The sequence below is a fragment of the Physeter macrocephalus genome, chromosome 6, assembly GCF_002837175.3.
Source record: "Physeter macrocephalus isolate SW-GA chromosome 6, ASM283717v5, whole genome shotgun sequence".
Taxonomy (NCBI): domain Eukaryota; kingdom Metazoa; phylum Chordata; class Mammalia; order Artiodactyla; family Physeteridae; genus Physeter; species Physeter macrocephalus.
In genome coordinates, this window is record NC_041219.1 from 37042509 (window position 1) to 37059689 (window position 17181).

Genomic DNA, 17181 nt, shown 5'->3' on the forward strand with positions numbered 1-17181 from the left:
TTTAATGGATAAAATCATTGCGGTTATCCTGTGTCATGTTAGCTCTGCAGCTATTACTATGTATGGTAAGAACAGATATTGCACTTGGAGTACCTTTTTATAATAGAAAACCAGAATTCTTTCAAATAAATTCTCATAATTATATAGTTTCCTAAGGAAGTGCAGACTACATTTGCTTTCCTTTGAAGCTATTAACATTTTTCTCTCACCAGAAAAGTCTGTTCCATGAGCTGATATTTGGGGGGATTTTTTGTTGAGAAGGGGGTTTTGTTGGATTAAAAATATTTAGACTACCACAGAAACCCTAGAAAAGTTGAGGAATCTGTTGACTTTAGAAGGTATAGATGACGTTATCTGTAGAAGAATAAAATGAGGTCTGGCACAGCTTCCTGGCTAATTAATTACGTAGGTCACTATGTCCTTGAAGAGTGAGACTCCAACCCTTATCTGATTTTAGTTCTGAGGGACATTTGAGGGAAAATCTTCTAGCTAGCAGCTAGGGTAAATTGTTTTGTGGCTTTTTCTGAGTTTTAATTAACAGTTATTAAATACCCATATGTAAAAGGTATAAACAAATGCTTTGAAAATTTTTGCTCTTACTCAGACCTAGTCATCTTCCTTTGTTGATGCTTTTACTTGAAGTTTTCTTATGCTGGGGTCATATCTCTTTCCTCAGACCCTTAGAAGGCTGCTTTCTGTCTGTGACCTTTGGAGGCCCGAGGCTGGTACTGAGAGTTTTGTTATTTGGTTCTAAGGTGCCATGCTCCATGTCCTTTTCCCTTGCCCAACAAAAAAGGCAGTTGAGCAGACTCTTGACCTATGGAACATGAATTTAACACTTCATCTGCTGATGGTCCATCTCTATTTTTCACCTCTACCCCCCCACCTCCCAAGTTATTTACTCCCGTGTCTGAATGCCCAACTGAGTCTGCCGTTAATCCACTCTTTTCCTTCCTGGGAGCCTACTGTCAATGTACTACCCAGTTAACAACAGAATCTCCCTTCAGTTAATGTATTAGATTTTTTAGTAGACTTTTTAGAAATCCTACTAGTGAAGTTATATAATATTACTATCGAGTGCTCGCTCTTTGTACTTGAGTCTGTGCTGGGGAAATACAGAGATAAATAACACAAATCTGTAGGTACACAGGTTTTGTTATCACGGATGTACCAACTAAGTACCCTGGGAGCCCGCAGGTGGGATCGGTAAATGATTTAAGAGGTGACTGGAGATGATATTTTAGATGTTGTGTCCTTGACAGCCAGAAGAGGAGGGGAAGCTCAGTTCATTTAGACAGTGAAGGAACAAGGCATATTTGAAGAATAGTAAATACCCTGGCATCTCTAGGGCAGGGAGCATGTGGGGAACATAAACGAGGACATTTGCTGTGGGCTGAACACCCTGAAGTCAGATCATCTCATTTTACTCTTTATTCTCCATTCCATCTTATTCCCATACATGTGGAAGCCTGCTGTCCCTGGAGGGAGATCCCTTTGTTCCATTGGGCAGATGAGGAGACTGACTGAAGCTCTGCGGGGTGGAGCAGTGCACCCATATCATAGCTGAGAAATTGGCAGCACTAAGGTTTAGACTGATGCCTTTCTGACTTCACAGCAGATGGAGTGCACACAAGTGGTGCTGTTTAAGCCCTCGTGGCTTCAGTGGCAACTCCTTTGTAGGACCAGAGTTTTAGGAGCTGTTGTAGGGGCAGGTACTTTCAGAGCTTTTGACATGGCTCTGTGTTTACCTCTCCTCACCATGGTCCCCACAAAAGGGGCAAGTTCTGTATGTGGTCTGTAGGCCATACTCCTCTGGTCTTTGGGAGGAAAACCTAAGAACCACTCGTGTTATTTTCTAACCACTCTCATAAGATCTGTGATCCCTCCCAGCCCCATCATTCCACACATACTCTTTTTTACCAGTATTCTCAGTGAGAGTTCTTTCCCCAGAGCACCTAGGGTTAAGATCCTTCCTTTGCCCCATTAAAGTGTAGGTTGTTAGCGTAGACAGACTTGGGCGCTAGTGCTGACTCTGCTATGTACTACCTGTGTGGTGAGGATTAAATTCAACAGTGTGATTAAAATACCTGCCACTCAGTGAATGTTAGTTTCTGTCCCTTCCTCCTGGACTTGCTGCTTGTAACTCTTCCATATTCAGAGCGTCAGTAAATTGGAGCAGACTCTGCCAAGCACTTTTCTTGGCTCTTTGTTTAATGGGTTGTAGAAAACATTGTGGATCTTACAGTAAGTTGTATATTTGAACAGTTTATTTCCCTCTTGAAGAGAAGGACATGTAACAAGAATACTCATCTGAAAAAGTCTAGTATTTGTTGGGAAAAGTAAGGTTGTTCCAAGCAAATTTTGATTTGTGCGGTAATAATTTCCATATAGTGTCTTCTTCATAGTGAATGCCGCTGGCCCTTAGATCTCAATGAGTAACAGTTCTGGAGAGCTGTAACTCAGAGTCATGAAAATGTTATTAATTCATGTAAGGTCTAGTACTCAAATTGGTATGTCTAAGCAGTGGATGTTAGCCTTAAACTGTCAACTCTTATGAAAAATGAAGTAGGTGGAACAGAATACTTAGTTTGGTTAGAAATGTAGGAAAGTACATATAATGGGTCTTTAGAATCTTTAAGAGATAAGTATAGGCGTGTGCCGAATGAATTTTATTAACAGGGTCAACAAAGTATAATTCTAGTAAATTCAGTAATCAGGTGGGTGGTAAAATATAACTTGATGAATTGACAAACCTTCTGTCCAGCGAAAGAATATATAGGTAGCTGTCACGTAACAGTAATAACTCCTTTACTTATTTATGTTGAATTTATTTCTAAATTATATGATAAGGCGCTAATAAGTGTACAAAGACGAGGCAATAAAGAAGCCACTACCAGCAGAGTCCAGATCTGCATGTTAAAACCAGCAGAAGCTCCTGAATTCCGTGGGGTTTTAAAACTTGAACCAAATCAAAGTTATCTTATTTTTCTATCCCTACAGAAATTATTTATTCAACTAATTTAGCAGTTTTAGCTCTTTGTTGTTTCTTCCCCTTTTCCAGATTTTAAGGTAGAAATATATAACTTCGTATCTGTATACCTCCCACGCCTTGTACGCCTTTGTCAGCAGCAGCAGTCCCAGAGTCTTTGACGAGAGCTGTTGGAAGAGCTGTGCCTGCTGTTTAAATCCCTTCACTCTTCCTAAGCGGAAGCCTGGTGGTGTGCTTATGGTCATCTTCAGCTTTTCTCAAGCCTCAGGAGCAAGCTGTGGCCTGGCTGTGGGAACCAGAGCTGGGCGTCATGGGAGTGGCCTGCTGTGCCCGCCGGGACCAACACTGAGGGAGAGGGAGCCCACCACTGGGGGAGCAGTCGTTGCCTCCCTCCTTTTGTGCTAAAATGCTTGTGGTGAAGAATACAGTGGATTTAGACAAACATTACTTCGTCATTAGATCTTCGAGGAAGAAAGAAACTTGGAGGTGTATTTTTCAAATGAGAAACCCCTAGAGGCTGCTGGTCCGTGTTCCCAAGAGATGAAGCATGAAGGCCTATTTTGCATTTTTCAGAAAGAAACGCATCTAATCTCATGTCCTGGACCAAAGAACAGCACCCCCGTTTTCTTGGAAGACTGTCATCTCTGACACTGCAAATAGCTCTGAGCGTGGTGAAGGAGGAAGGGCCCTTTGGACCTGGACCGGGCAGCACAGCTGAATCTGCCTGGTGATGGGGTTGGGGCCGGGGGGCTGACATATCCAGGGCTCAATCTGTGATCTGCTCTTTTCCTAAAAGCTCCAAGCTGAGACTGTGCTGAGAAAAGAATTACGTGAGCTCAGTCATGTAAACTGGATGAATCGGAACTTTCTGAAAGATTTATTGGCTTCGTATTTTTTCAGATTTATCTGTTTGAGTTCTCTTGTGCTCAGGAATTAAGTGTGCCTTTAAAAAATTAAGCGTCTGTGAAGTTTTAGGATCCCATTGTCATTACAGAGAAAGCAAGGTCATTGGTTTGCCGTTGGGGGCTTGCAGAATTTCTGGATGTACATATTCTCCTACCACACACTTGAGGGTTCACATACAGTGTGTCTGTGCTGCCATGAGTTTATGTGTGGCCCTGGGCAGGTCACCCATCCTTCATTTCCCTATGTATATAGTGGAAGGAATTTGTGCCCCTTCAGGGACTTTGAGGTGCCAGTGAGCAGGTGCGGTAAAGATGTAAGGATGCTAGTAGCTCTGTTAGTTTGATTAGTATTGTCAAACCCAGGGGTGTACAGTAGGAGGGGGGCGGATCAGGAGCATCAGAGAGTTGGCTTTAAGACCCAGTTGCTGAGGTGGGCGTAAGGGCACACCCAGGTGAAACACAGGTCCTGCCTAGCCAGCTAGAATCTGTATCGCAGAGGCTCAGCATTGGATTACAGCTGGTAGACCAAGCAGCGGAGTCAGGAGGCCTAGGGGAAGTGCTGGGCCATGCCAGCGGATGGGCTGAGTGGGGTTGAGGAGCGTCCAGGTGGTATTTGGGAATGCAGGAAGGCAGCGGACTTGGGGCATTACTGGAAGGCAGGGCAGCCCTAGAGACCTGGGGTTCTGGGCATGTAATCAGTCCAACAAGGATCCAGTTACCACCAGCAGGATATAAAGTAGGAATTTGGATTTTATAAGACAGAAACTCAGTTCTCAGAATGGAATGCAAGACCCAGGACCATAGGAGCAGGTAGAGTACCTTGGTGCTGAATCCTAAACTGGTGGGCTGCAGCTTTTTATTTATTTATTTATTTATTTATTATTTTTGGCCGCGTTGGGTCATTGTTGCTGCTTGCGGGCTTTCTCTAGTTGTGGCGAGCGGGGGCTGCTCTTCGTTGTGGTGTGCAGGCTTCTCATTGCGGTGGCTTCTCCTTGTTGTGGAGCACGGGCTCTAGGTGCGCGGGCTTCGGTAGCTGTGGCTCTCGGGCCCTAGAGCCACAGGCTCAGTAGTTGTGGCACACAGGCTTTGTTCCTCCGTGGTATGTGAGATCTTCCCGGACCAGGGCTTGAACCCGTGTCCCCTGCACTGGCAGACGGACTCCCAACCACTGTGCCACCAGGGAAGTCCCTGGCAGGAGGATTCTTAACCACTAGTAGGCTGCAGTTTTTAAATTTCTTCTGCCTGAGCATAACCACACTAGAGATTGGTGCCTGCCTACTGTACCAGAGGATGAAGGAACTTTGGTAGGGAAAAGGGGGTTTAAGGAGTTTGGAACGTAAATGGGGCCTGACAGTTACAAAGGAAGGCTTTAACAACAGAATTAAGGTTGAATTAGGTCTGACCATTGAATTTGAATTTCTGTCATTGAAATAATTTATTGGTACTATTATTTAGTCCCGACTATGTCTTCTTTTAGAATATGGTATCTCCTGTAGGATTAGCAGAGTAGAATCCAATTAGTACTTCTACCACTGTAAAGTTTCAGAAATTAATCCTGCCTTTGATCTCATTGTTGTTTCTCCCTTGGACTTTATTGGGACATTGTGCTGGACAGTTCCTAATTGTAAGGAACTGTAGCGAAGGATAGTTAGCTCACTGGCCCTTGGGCCTCCCTAATTCACAGTGACAGCCAAAGCCACATCCAAAAATGATGTCTGGGATTTGCTTAAAATATTTTAGTAATAAGACGTATATGTAATGAGATTGGTACAATGTTGGTAATTGTTGCAGCTAGTTGATTGGCAAGTGGGAGCGAGTTACACTATTCTGTTCCATTCCTGGTGGGGAAACAATGAGTCCTGCCTCCTCTTTTTATAGTGGTGGTGGACGGTTGCCGGATGGACAGGCTGGTTGAGGCTCCCTGCAGAATCCCTCACGCCCCAGCACGTAATCCTCCTGGCCTCATGACCGCAGTGGCCTCCAAGGTCCCTTTTTTTTCCTCCCCAACTGAACTGATCTCTGAAGGTTTGCTCCAGTTCTGACATTGGTTCTATTAATTGAATCTTCATAATCTGTGCTCTGAGAGGCCACAAGCCAATTTTTGTGCTGTCATTCCTACTTCCAGAGGCTGGCCACTGGTACTCATAGAATTGATCGCATCAGCTCCAGTTCTGACTATGGTTCTATTAATTGAATCTTCATAATCTGTGCTCTGAGAGGCCACAAGCCAATTTTTGTGCTGTCATTCCTACTTCCAGAGGCTGGCCACTGGTACTCATAGAATTGATCGCATCACTTCCTGCCTGACCAAGCTACTTAGCCCTGACTCTAAGACTCAGATGCTCATTTCTGTGACAGAGGCTTTCAATGCATGTTGGTTCTCTTCTCCTTCCTTCCAAACCACAGCTTCCCCAGAACCTGCCTTCTTCTACCACCAGACTATATTTTACCTGTATCTTATTTTTTTTTCATCGTCGTTGTTGAAGTTAGTAATGAATGAATGACAGGATTGATTTTTATCCATTGAAATTTAATATTATATTAGTGCCTTGGCTCAAAGGATTCATTTTATGGTAGAATTTTAAGGCTCTTCCTTTCTTTGGTGAGATGGGAAGTTTGGGAGGCAATGAGGCAGGCTCTTAAACTTCTCTGTCTAGACCAGGGATCAGCAAACTTTTTCTGTAAAGGGCCAGATAGTAAATATTTTAGGCTTTGTGGGCCATCTGGCCTATGTCACAACTGCTCACCTCTGCAGTTGTAGCATGAAGGCAGCCCTAGACAATATGGAAATAAATCATCGTGGCTGGATTTCAGTAAAGCTTTATTTACAGAAAAGGTGATTGGCTGAATTTGACTGGCGGGGCCTTAATTTGCCAGCCCCGTGGTCTAGACACTGTTAACCAGTTTGGTAACTCCAAATCTGGCTACATCAGAATCTCTTAGAGATTGTTACACATTCAGAATCTTAGGTTCTCAAGAACCTAAGTACCTTGTTACGCCAGCAGTCAGTATTCACAGTCCAAGGTACAATTCCCATTCGTTTCTAGAGAAAGAAGAAAAAACTTTGGGTATGGTTATTTTAGTCTTAAGAACTGCCAGGGATTCTGCACTATTTAATTGTATGGTAGTTTTCTAAAAGGGAAAAATATTTGAAGTTGAAAGGGTTGTTTATGTGCTTGAAATGAAGGACTTGCCCTTTTAGACTAAATAGTTACCGGGAAATGATATTTACCAGGTGGCAGCAGAAAAGCTAAACATTTTGTCTTACCTTCTTGGTGCAGTGAAACATGACTGGGAGAGAATGACAGAAGCTGTCCAGAATCACATTGGCTCTCTGAACTGGGGCTACCGTGTGGCTCTGCGGGAGAAAAAGGTCACCTATCAGAACGCGTACGGGCAGTTTGTTGGGCCTCATAGGATTAAGGTAACCATGTGACAGTGTAAGTAGTTGTTTTTGGTGTGTTTTTAAGCTTTTGTTGGGGGAGGAAAAGAGAAGGTGATTATCCTAATAAAAGTGATAGCCACTGTGACCCAGACGGTCCAGTTTGGTGATTTTGCAGTCACTTCTTAGGGACTTTCTCTTGTGGTGTAGTAAAGGGTAATCTGGATTTGGGGCCACATTAGCTGGATTTGAGTCTGGTCTCTGTCACTTCCTAGCATTGGGACTTTGAGTGATCCCTTAACTACTCAGAGTTTGAGTATCTCTTTCTTAACTGAATTAGCAAATTTTTATGAGGATCAAATAGGGCAATGTGGTAAAACAGCCTTTTTAATGATAACGTTGACTATTCTAAAGGATAATAATGTATTAAAAATTGATATATTGGTTCCTTCGTAGGCAACAAACAACAAAGGCAAAGAGAAGATTTATTCTGCAGAGAGATTTCTCATTGCAACTGGTGAAAGGCCACGTTATTTGGGTATCCCTGGTGACAAAGAATACTGCATCAGCAGGTAAGGACAAATTGCCGGGAGAAAAGGGGATTTATGCTTTTTCTTTTTTCTTCAAACCCATTTAATCCTTTTCCTGAAACTTAGTTTTTCCACCACAGTTTTGTCCAGAGGGACAGGGAATTAGGAAAAAGAGAAAGGAAAAACTATTTTAAACCAGAGAACATTAAAAAAATTCAGAACTATAAACATTGGTCGTCTTATCACCAAGAGTTAATATCGCTGCTAACATATAGATACATGCTTACAGTATTTATATTTGAAATTTATATTTGTGTGAGTATATGTTATACGTGTATACTATATAAAACCAGATGGATATTCACATTTTATAAAATAATTGATAGATACATTTGTTTTTATGTAGATACTAAAAAAATTAGAGGATAGCAGGCCATTTAGGTTTCTCAAATCCTAGCTTTTCCTTACTCTTTGCCATTTGTATGGTTGCATTGTCAGTGTAGAGGGACCTTCTGAAATCAGTGAGTCAAGCAAGAAGGTTTTGCTGTGTGGTTTATTTTTATCCATCAAGTGATAATACTGGTGACATTATTGTTCAGGAGTTTTGAATTATGAAGTCATTAAGACATTATTGATAAGTATGTCTTCTTGGATGCTTTTTGCCCAGGAGTTTCTGATTTTCTGATGGTGTTATAAATTACTTGTTTTCAGGCTTTTTTTTTCTTTTTCTTTTTCTTTTTTTTGTAATAGGAGTTTATCCTTTGAGCCTCATCGGGGGCAGCTCAGATGACAACTCTTGTCATTGCTGTCTTGGATGGGCTCCCTTCTCATACTTTAAAAAACTCATCTCCCAACAATGCTTTTATGATCTCTTATGTCTTGTATCTTCCTCACTCTGCTAGAAGATTCTGTCAGGTTTTACTTTTTATAGTTGGTTTTCATATTATAAAATCCATATGTTGAAAGTTTTTCCTCACCCCTCTCCCCACTCTTTTTTTTTTTTTTTTTTTTTAATACTTACTTATTTATTTGGCTGTGCTGGGTCTTAGTTGCTACGCGTGGGATCTTTTAGATGTGGCATGCGGGATCTAGTTCCCTGACCAGGGATCGAACCCGGTCCCCCTGCATTGGGAGCGTGGAGTCTTAACCGCTGGTCCAGCAGGGAAGTCCCTCTCTCCCCCGCTTGATAATTGGTGTTGTAGGTGAGGGGAAGTAACACCGGGTTTGCACCTCAGGGAGAGCTGAGTGGTGGGAGGAGGGTGGGAGTTTGGGTTTGCAAATGTGTGGTTGTAAACGTGTAAGTGGAGAATTATTCTGGATAGTACAGAATAAATTTGTTTGACTGGGAGTTGGGCTAATGTCAGAGTTGTATGGTTTACTGTGGTCAGCCATGGTAGCTCGAGCTGCTTCCAGAGCAGCTGAGTGGCAAGAAAGGAGAGTGTCTAAGACCTTATAAAAACTTCTCAAATATTATGTGTGTAGCTAATTGAATGTTTTTAATCTTAAAAGTGTCTTGTTCTTAGGAAAGTAAAAAGGTCTACTTTGATATGGTCATTATTCACATATGAACATTTTTCTCTTCTTTCTTCTCTTCCTTTTTAAAAAAAATTTTTTTTTTTCAGTGATGATCTGTTCTCTTTACCCTATTGCCCGGGTAAGACCCTGGTGGTTGGAGCATCCTACGTTGCTTTGGAATGTGCTGGATTTCTTGCTGGCATTGGTTTAGATGTCACTGTTATGGTACGGTCCATTCTCCTAAGAGGATTTGACCAGGACATGGCCAACAAAATCGGTGAACATATGGAAGAACATGGTATAAAGTTCATAAGACAGTTTGTACCAATAAAAGTAAGTGGGGTTGCCTATATATTTGTTGATTCTATACTCATGTTACAAGGCAGGAGAAGAGAGTTGGGGTGAGTGATAGAAGCCTCCTTTCAGCATTATAAACCATTGGGAATGCTGTAATTCCTCAACTTCTGTGATTTAGGTGTATAAACTGGTACCTTCCTACCACCTAAATAGCTTTGTTCTTGTTTGCAGATTAATAATTTCCTTCCCTTCTCAACTTTACCACCTTTATTAGTTCTCTTATGCTTAATGCTTTTCTTTATGCATTCCATTATTTTATTATCTTTGGTCTATTATACTTGTTTCTTTCTACATACCAGTTATTTAAATAAGAGTTTAAGATGACTGATTTTTTTTTTTTTTTCTTTCAAAAGACATTTCTACTTTGTATACAGTATAGTCCACAGATGCAGTATATTATTCTGGCCTCCCTGGAAATGATTATCTAATTTTGTTATGTGGGCTGGCCTTTTTTGCTCATTTAATCTTCTTTTGAAAATGCTGAATAATATGCCAAGTTATATTTGAGACTTGTTAACATTACGACAAATGTTTTGATACCTAAGAGTGGCAAAATCGATCACTTTGCATATCTCAAAGTAACAGTTTCCTTTAGGGCAAGTAAGGATGGGACTGTTTTGTTAAAATTAAGGAATTTTAGCTGTCATTTAAAAAATTGCTGAATGGGTTAATGACTTAGGTTTTTTGTGGGACCATGAATCTCTTGGTGAGCATATGGGGATCAGAATGACTGGGTTCTAATGCTGTTTCCCAGTTTCTTGCTGTTATGACTCTGGGAGAATTACTTAGCTTCTCTGGGGCTCAGTTCCTTCTGTAAAATGATGCTAATTGATAGCACCTATCTTAGAGTTCTCATGAAGATTGCGTTAGCATTACGACGATGATTAGAAAATGACAGCTGTATGTATACGCTATACTGATAGAAAAGTGGCATCTTCCTTTATAATATCTTAACATTTGGGGCATTATAGGCCCTTTGAGAATGTGGTGGACTGTCCCTAGTGAAATAAGCTTGTGTCTGTGTACATAATATCTTGCTGGGGTTACCAGGGTGTCCCTGATCCCTGTAGGCAGGTGGTAAACTCTAGCTGTATTATAAAGTGACCCAGTGGACGAAGCCTTCTGTGGAGAGGAGGGAGAGAGAATGCATTTTAGGCAAGAATATATAGCATGTGCAAAAAGGCCATGGGGAATGAAACTGTTCTAAAGGCAGAAGATGTGCTAGTTACAGGAAAGGCCTGACTGGAACACAGAAGTGAGTGAGGCAGAAAGGGACTTGAGGGAGGGATGAGGCCTTTAATATTTTTAAGCAAATCCAAGCCATGGACCAATTCAACTCTTCTCCAAAAATTAGAATATTTTAATTTAAACGGAAAGACATTTCCAGTATGTTCAAAGGGGCTTAACTACGTAAGAAAGGAAGGGAATTTTAGAAGGGAATCTTTACTATTTGTTGATGTTGAAAATAAAATGTCGCTTCACAGTTTTCCCATACAGAGTGTATTGTATTTTAAAGGTAGGGTAGAAATTGCAGTTGATTTTATGGGTCTCTTCAGTAACTTTATACAGAAACCCATGATTTGGCTGTTGACATCTATGTGTGGTAGGTTAATATGTTCAGACTCATTTGCCAGAGCACAAGTACCAGGGCTTGCTCATCATTCCTACATCCTCACCTGAACACAACCCCTAGTTATGACAAGCACACATACCTCTTCACCCACGATGATTTTTAGGGCTTTCTAGCTCTTATCTGTATCGTGATTGATCTATTTCCATGTCTATTCTTTGTTGACAAAGCTGAGGATATGTAGTCAAAAGAGAATCTACGAATGTGAGCAGCATGGGATTAATGGTTCTGGGTAAGTCATAAGATAGGAGCCCAGCAGAGGCAGTAAGTCATTGGTTTAATTTTAGAGATTGTAGTGTACTTTCTCTGGCTTTCTCCTTTCCTGCTTTCTCTCTGAATTTTATTCCGTTTGAGAACTATTTGAAGGAAAGCCCCTCTAGCAGACATTAAGCAGTGAGAAAGAAGGAAATACATAAAAGAACCACATGTCATCCTAAAGATGTTAATGCGAGGGAGATGGGACATTAAAGACCTTACAAGCCAAATTGCATGTTTTAAGTTTGGGTTAACCAGATAGAAGGAGAGGACATAATTGGCCATCTTGATATTGATACATATCTTTATCGTGGAGTAAAGCTTTATCACTTTTATAGGTTGAACAAATTGAAGCAGGGACACCAGGCCGACTCAGGGTGGTAGCTAAGTCCACTGATAGTGACATAACCATCGAAGGAGAGTATAATACGGTAAGGAATGGACCTCGTCCTACTTCATTAGAAAACAAATAGTGTGCTCACTGGATGTTTGCTGGGTTGCTAGTTCCAAAACCCTTGGTTCTGTTCCTATTCTAAGACATCTTTATTACTTATGATATTATAATTTGTTTTGGTACAGGGATGGATTCAAATATTCTCCACTATAACTTAAATATTGTTTATCAGATGGCTATTAGAAGGTATCAACATTTAAAAATGAGCTAGAATTTCTCTGCTCCATGTTCTTTCATTTTCCCAGCCCACCACTTTAAAAAAATAACTTATTTCAGTCATAGGCTATGCTGTCTTTGTCGCTATACTTGGCTAGATTTATTAAGGAATTGTTAACTCCCTTTTTCTTAACAAGAAATGGGTAAGGCTTTTTACTATATCATGTTTAGAAGATTTAATTTAAATGATGTTGATGTTGATTTGTTTAAACTCTTGCATTATTATCTTAATAGGATATGTCTTTCCAGGTCTGGAAAATGAATCACATCGCCTTAATAAACAGAAAAAAATATGATTAAATAACTCATGCAAAGCCTTTCTATTAACAGTCACTGTATATTAATAATTTTTCAGGTATTGCTGGCAATAGGAAGAGATGCTTGCACAAGGGAAATTGGCTTAGAAAACGTGGGGGTAAAGTTAAATGAACAGTAAGAAAAAATCTTTATTATGTTTTATTAAGTACTATTTGGGTTATTTATAAGATCGATTAATACTGGAGTTTTAGATTTTAAAGTTAGTTTTTACCATAGTTGGAGCGTTCCCTTTTTAAGCTTAGAAGACTCTTCTTTCAGTGCCCATCATGATATTTCCTGTTTGTCTTTTTTTTTTTCCTTTTCAAAATCTAAATGAGAGATACACTGGCTTGCATTTTATTTCTTTAATGTATATGTCTACAGAAAAAGATCCAACTTCCCAGTGAATTGCAGGTATATGCTTTGAAAGCTTCATTGAATATGCAGATCTGAACCATTTTCAAAGCTACCAAGTTTTAGGATCACTAGAGTGGTCGCTACATTTCTAGTGACATCTACGAGTCTGAAAACTTTGATGTTTTATAAGTTAAAATCCCTTTGGACTGTACCACTGCACTGGGTAATTGAGACTCTGTTGTCTGCTTACAGGAGTAGCATGGAGTATTTCCCAGTTTCACCCTTCTTATATCCAAGTAAAAACAAGTGCTCTGAGAGGCTAGCTGCCTTGGAAATTGAAAATACAGGGTGCCCCCTCTACCCCCTTCCAGGAATAACATTTATACAGAAGAGATTTCTTAATCTTAGTGTGAGCATTTTTGCTTTATTATTTTCTTTCCCCTTTGGGTTGGAGAGACCAGGGAGTTGAGGAGGTCTGATAAGATTTAGCAGACCAAGTGTTCCACCATTTTAATAACCTACTCACCTGTTTCCAACTGGGGCCAAGGTTTAGATTTTGTATAATGTTAACAGCTAACATTTATTCTGTACTTACTGGGGTCCATGGACTATTGTGCTTCATGTTTTATACACATTCTCATTCAGTCCTCACAACCCCTTAAGGTAGATGATGGTATTCTTTTTCTTCTCACAATTATTCCCATTATCATTATTGCCGTTGATAGGTGGGAAAATGAGGCTTAGAGATGTTAAATAGCCCTCCCAAGATCACAGAGGTAATAACTAACAGACCTGGTTATCACATTTTAGAATCCTCATTCATTCTTAACCACTGTGTTCTACTTTTCCCATTCCAGGGTTTCTTACAGTTTTCTTATTCCTTTGATTTTTAGAATAGCTAGACTCTCTAAGCTTTTGGTTCCTCTGAGTTTTGTTGTTGTTTTGGTAATGCATGAGAACATTGCCCTCAGTTAGAGCCACAGTTTTGGGCTTCTTTGGGAGAAAGGGGATTTTGATCTACTTACTTAATAGTGGTAATTGATGGTGGTTTTAACTGAATGAATTTGCAGGACTGGAAAAATACCTGTCACGGATGAAGAGCAGACCAGCGTGCCTTACATCTATGCCATTGGTGATGTGTTAGAGGGGAAGCTGGAGCTCACCCCAGTGGCAATCCAGGCCGGAAGGTTGCTGGTGCGGAGGCTGTATGGGGGCTCCGCTGTCAAGGTGAGTGTTGGGGCTGTCACCATGGACATGCTGTTGTAATGGTACCTGCCGGTGCTCTGTGTAGGGTGGTTGGTTGTGAAGTTTTCCAGGTCTTGAATAATTTAGTTATTTTGATGGTGGCATCCTAGATGTGCTTTATTAACTCTATTCGAGACAAGACATTGTTAAGACCATGTACCTTTGTGATTTATTATGGAAATTGTCACTCTTAGAATCACACTAAGAATAAAATGAGCCTGGTTAATCAAGTTTCAGCACTATTATGTTCCATATACTCCTAATAGTTGCATTTTACATCAATTTCATTATTACCAACTTGAGTTATAATTTTCTAAATCTTTTTATGGCCCCTGTCTAGGCTGCAAAAGGATTTGGGGATCTAGGTAGTAATGTCAATGTGCAGAGCTATTTAAACCAATATTCAGGCTTTATTCCCCTGTCCTTTCTAAAAACAGATCTTCTGCTCTTGGAATGTTGAATGTGTAAGTGATTTTAAAAGTCATTGCAGGAAATGGAAACTCTTGGTTGTGTCTCATGGGACTAGATGGCAAGAAAAGAATAAATATGCTCTAATTAGTTTTTTAAGACTTTTTAAAGAAGTTTTAGGTTCACAGCAAAATTTAGAGGAAGGTATAGAGGTTTCCCTTATATCCCCTGCCCATTACCAACGTTCCTTCCCTAAATATTTTTTTAAAAGGATTCTAGAAATATCGATTGTAAAGAATTTAATCACTACCCATTTTCCTTGTGCATAAATCATCACGGGTTGATTTAGTTTGGTTACAGCAACTGAAACTTCAAAGAATACTACTAGTAGAATTTGTGACAAACATTTTGAATGTACGTGGGGTTGGTTTGGATTGTAGCATGATAAAATCTTATGTTTTGAGGATAACAGGATTGAGGTTAAACAGGGTTTTTTATCCAAGGTTGTCTGATCATCCAGGGAATAGTAGTTGGTCCATATCACTATTTGAAATAAACTTAACTACCTCTTTAACTGTTGGAGTTTTTGAGTAATGGTGAACCAAGAAAGGGGTATTCAGAAATAAAATGTGAGGTGCATTTAATTTGTTTTTGACCTTGAGTCCTTGTGATTTCCTAAAACGGAAAGAGATTTTTTTTATACCAATAATAACCAGAGGGAAAATATACAAAAATTTGGTACTAAATAAATATGAAATTATTGTAGCACAAAATTCCGTAAAAAAAAAAAGTGAATCCACTTACTTTGGACATATTCTTCTATGTGTGAGCATAGTACTGTATTCTAGCATCGTCCAGGTAGAGCAAATTCTTTCTTAAAGTGCCTTAAGCTTTTATCAGCATCAGAATTTAATGTAAATTGAAATAAAAGACTCTTTTTTTTGTTGTTCGTTTCTTTCCCCCCCTGTTTTTAGTCTAACTAATATGACAAGTGCTTTACCGGACAGGAAAATAAACAGGTGGTGCTAAGTCCCTGAGTTTGAAATCTCAGCAGTCTGTCCTTCAAATATAGTAAACAAAGCTGAAATGCTAATAAACGTCTAGGTTAATTGTATTTGGGGAAATTACACAGTTTTGTTTTGTTTTTAAAGAACTGCATAATCCTTTTAATTTTGCCCAGTATGCATTAATAGAACATTCCCACATATCTGAGAAGGTCAGAGGATCCACATCTGCCTTCCTTCCTTCCTTCCTTCCTTTTAAAGGAGCAGCTCTCCGTTGAAAAATTCAGCTTAACATAAACACCTGCCTAAATTAAATCTCTTATGGGAATTTAATAGAACCCAAATTGAATCATGGGTGTTTGTGCCTTCCCTCAAAATTGATAACGTATTCATTGCTTCATAAGAGTGTTGGGAGGAAAGGGGACAGAGAGCGGCTATGTTTGACGTTCTTGGCACTGTGCTAATAAGTGCTGTATACACATACCTCGTTCCACCTTAGGGCAGCTGTGGAAAATGATGACATCTTACAAGAAATTAGGTAATTGTCCAAGGTCACAATGCTTGGAGGCAGCCAAGGCATAAGTCCAGTCCACATCTAATTGTAGGTACTGCTGTCTTAACCTGAAAATGTATCGCCTAAGAGAAAAGGAAGATTTGGGAAGTATGGATTATAAAATGTGCTGAGGATAGAGCAGATGTCTCAAGACTTAAAGAATCCACCACCAAGTACAGAGGTGCTTCTACTAAATAAAATGAAGTGGAAAATATATTGGAAAAATTTAAATGAATCTTTTTTAACAATGATGATTAAAGTCATTTTCAAAGCTGCTAAAAATATTTGCCACTAAATATTCTGTTATTTTGGGAACATACATAAATGAAGGAATGAAAAAAAATGTTTTTATCATTTCAAAAACAGAACAGATCATAAAGCTGAGTCAGCCTGTAGATGATGGACATTCCACTAAGCTCTTTAAAAAGCCAGATGATATGGGCTTCCCTGGTGGCGCAGTGGTTGAGAGTCCGCCTGCCGATGCAGGGGACACGGGTTCGTGCCCCGGTCCGGGAAGATCCCACATGCCGCGGAGCGGCTGGGCCCGTGAGCCATGGCTGCTGAGCCTGCACGTCCGGAGCCTGTGCTCCGCAACAGGAGAGGCCACAGCAGTGAGAGGCCCGTGTACCGCAAAAAAAAAAAAAAAGCCAGATGATAAGGCACATGTACCAGCTTTAGAACCCAGTGTAATGGGCATGCCAGCTGTCATCTCCAAGGACCAGTAGTTGTCTCTTGGATCATTTTAGAATTGCTCTCAAACACTTGAAATACTTTTATTTTCACAAATAGCAAATGTTAGCATCTCCCCGCCTCTGTGCGCAGGCTTCCTCTAGTGCAGCAAGCAGGGGCTACTCTTTGTTGCAGTGCGCGGGCATCTCATTGCGGTGGCTTCTCTTGTTGCGGAGCATGGGCTCTAGGCACACAGGCTTCAGTAATTCTGGCACGCGCGCTCAGTAGCCATGGCTCGCGGACTCTAGAGTGCAGGCTCAGTAGCTGTGGCGCACAGGCTCAGCTGCTCCATGGCATGTGGGATCCTCCTGGACCAGGGATCAAACCCGTGTCCCCTGAATTGGCAGGCAGACTC

The 17181-nt window shown here is 40.5% G+C and overlaps 1 protein-coding gene across 4 annotated transcripts in view; it reads left to right on the plus strand.

Moving 5' to 3' along the window:
- TXNRD1 (thioredoxin reductase 1) overlaps nucleotides 1-17181 on the plus strand; it is a 61886-nt gene that overhangs the window by 25946 nt on the left and 18759 nt on the right. For all 4 annotated transcript variants that reach the window (XM_028490523.2, XM_007103813.4, XM_028490521.2 and 1 more), the window contains exons 6-11: nucleotides 7176-7318; nucleotides 7733-7848; nucleotides 9429-9654; nucleotides 11902-11994; nucleotides 12589-12665; nucleotides 13958-14114. In XM_028490523.2, coding sequence (XP_028346324.1) covers nucleotides 7176-7318; nucleotides 7733-7848; nucleotides 9429-9654; nucleotides 11902-11994; nucleotides 12589-12665; nucleotides 13958-14114 — 812 coding nt within the window. The remainder of the gene's footprint in view (nucleotides 1-7175; nucleotides 7319-7732; nucleotides 7849-9428; nucleotides 9655-11901; nucleotides 11995-12588; nucleotides 12666-13957; nucleotides 14115-17181) is intronic.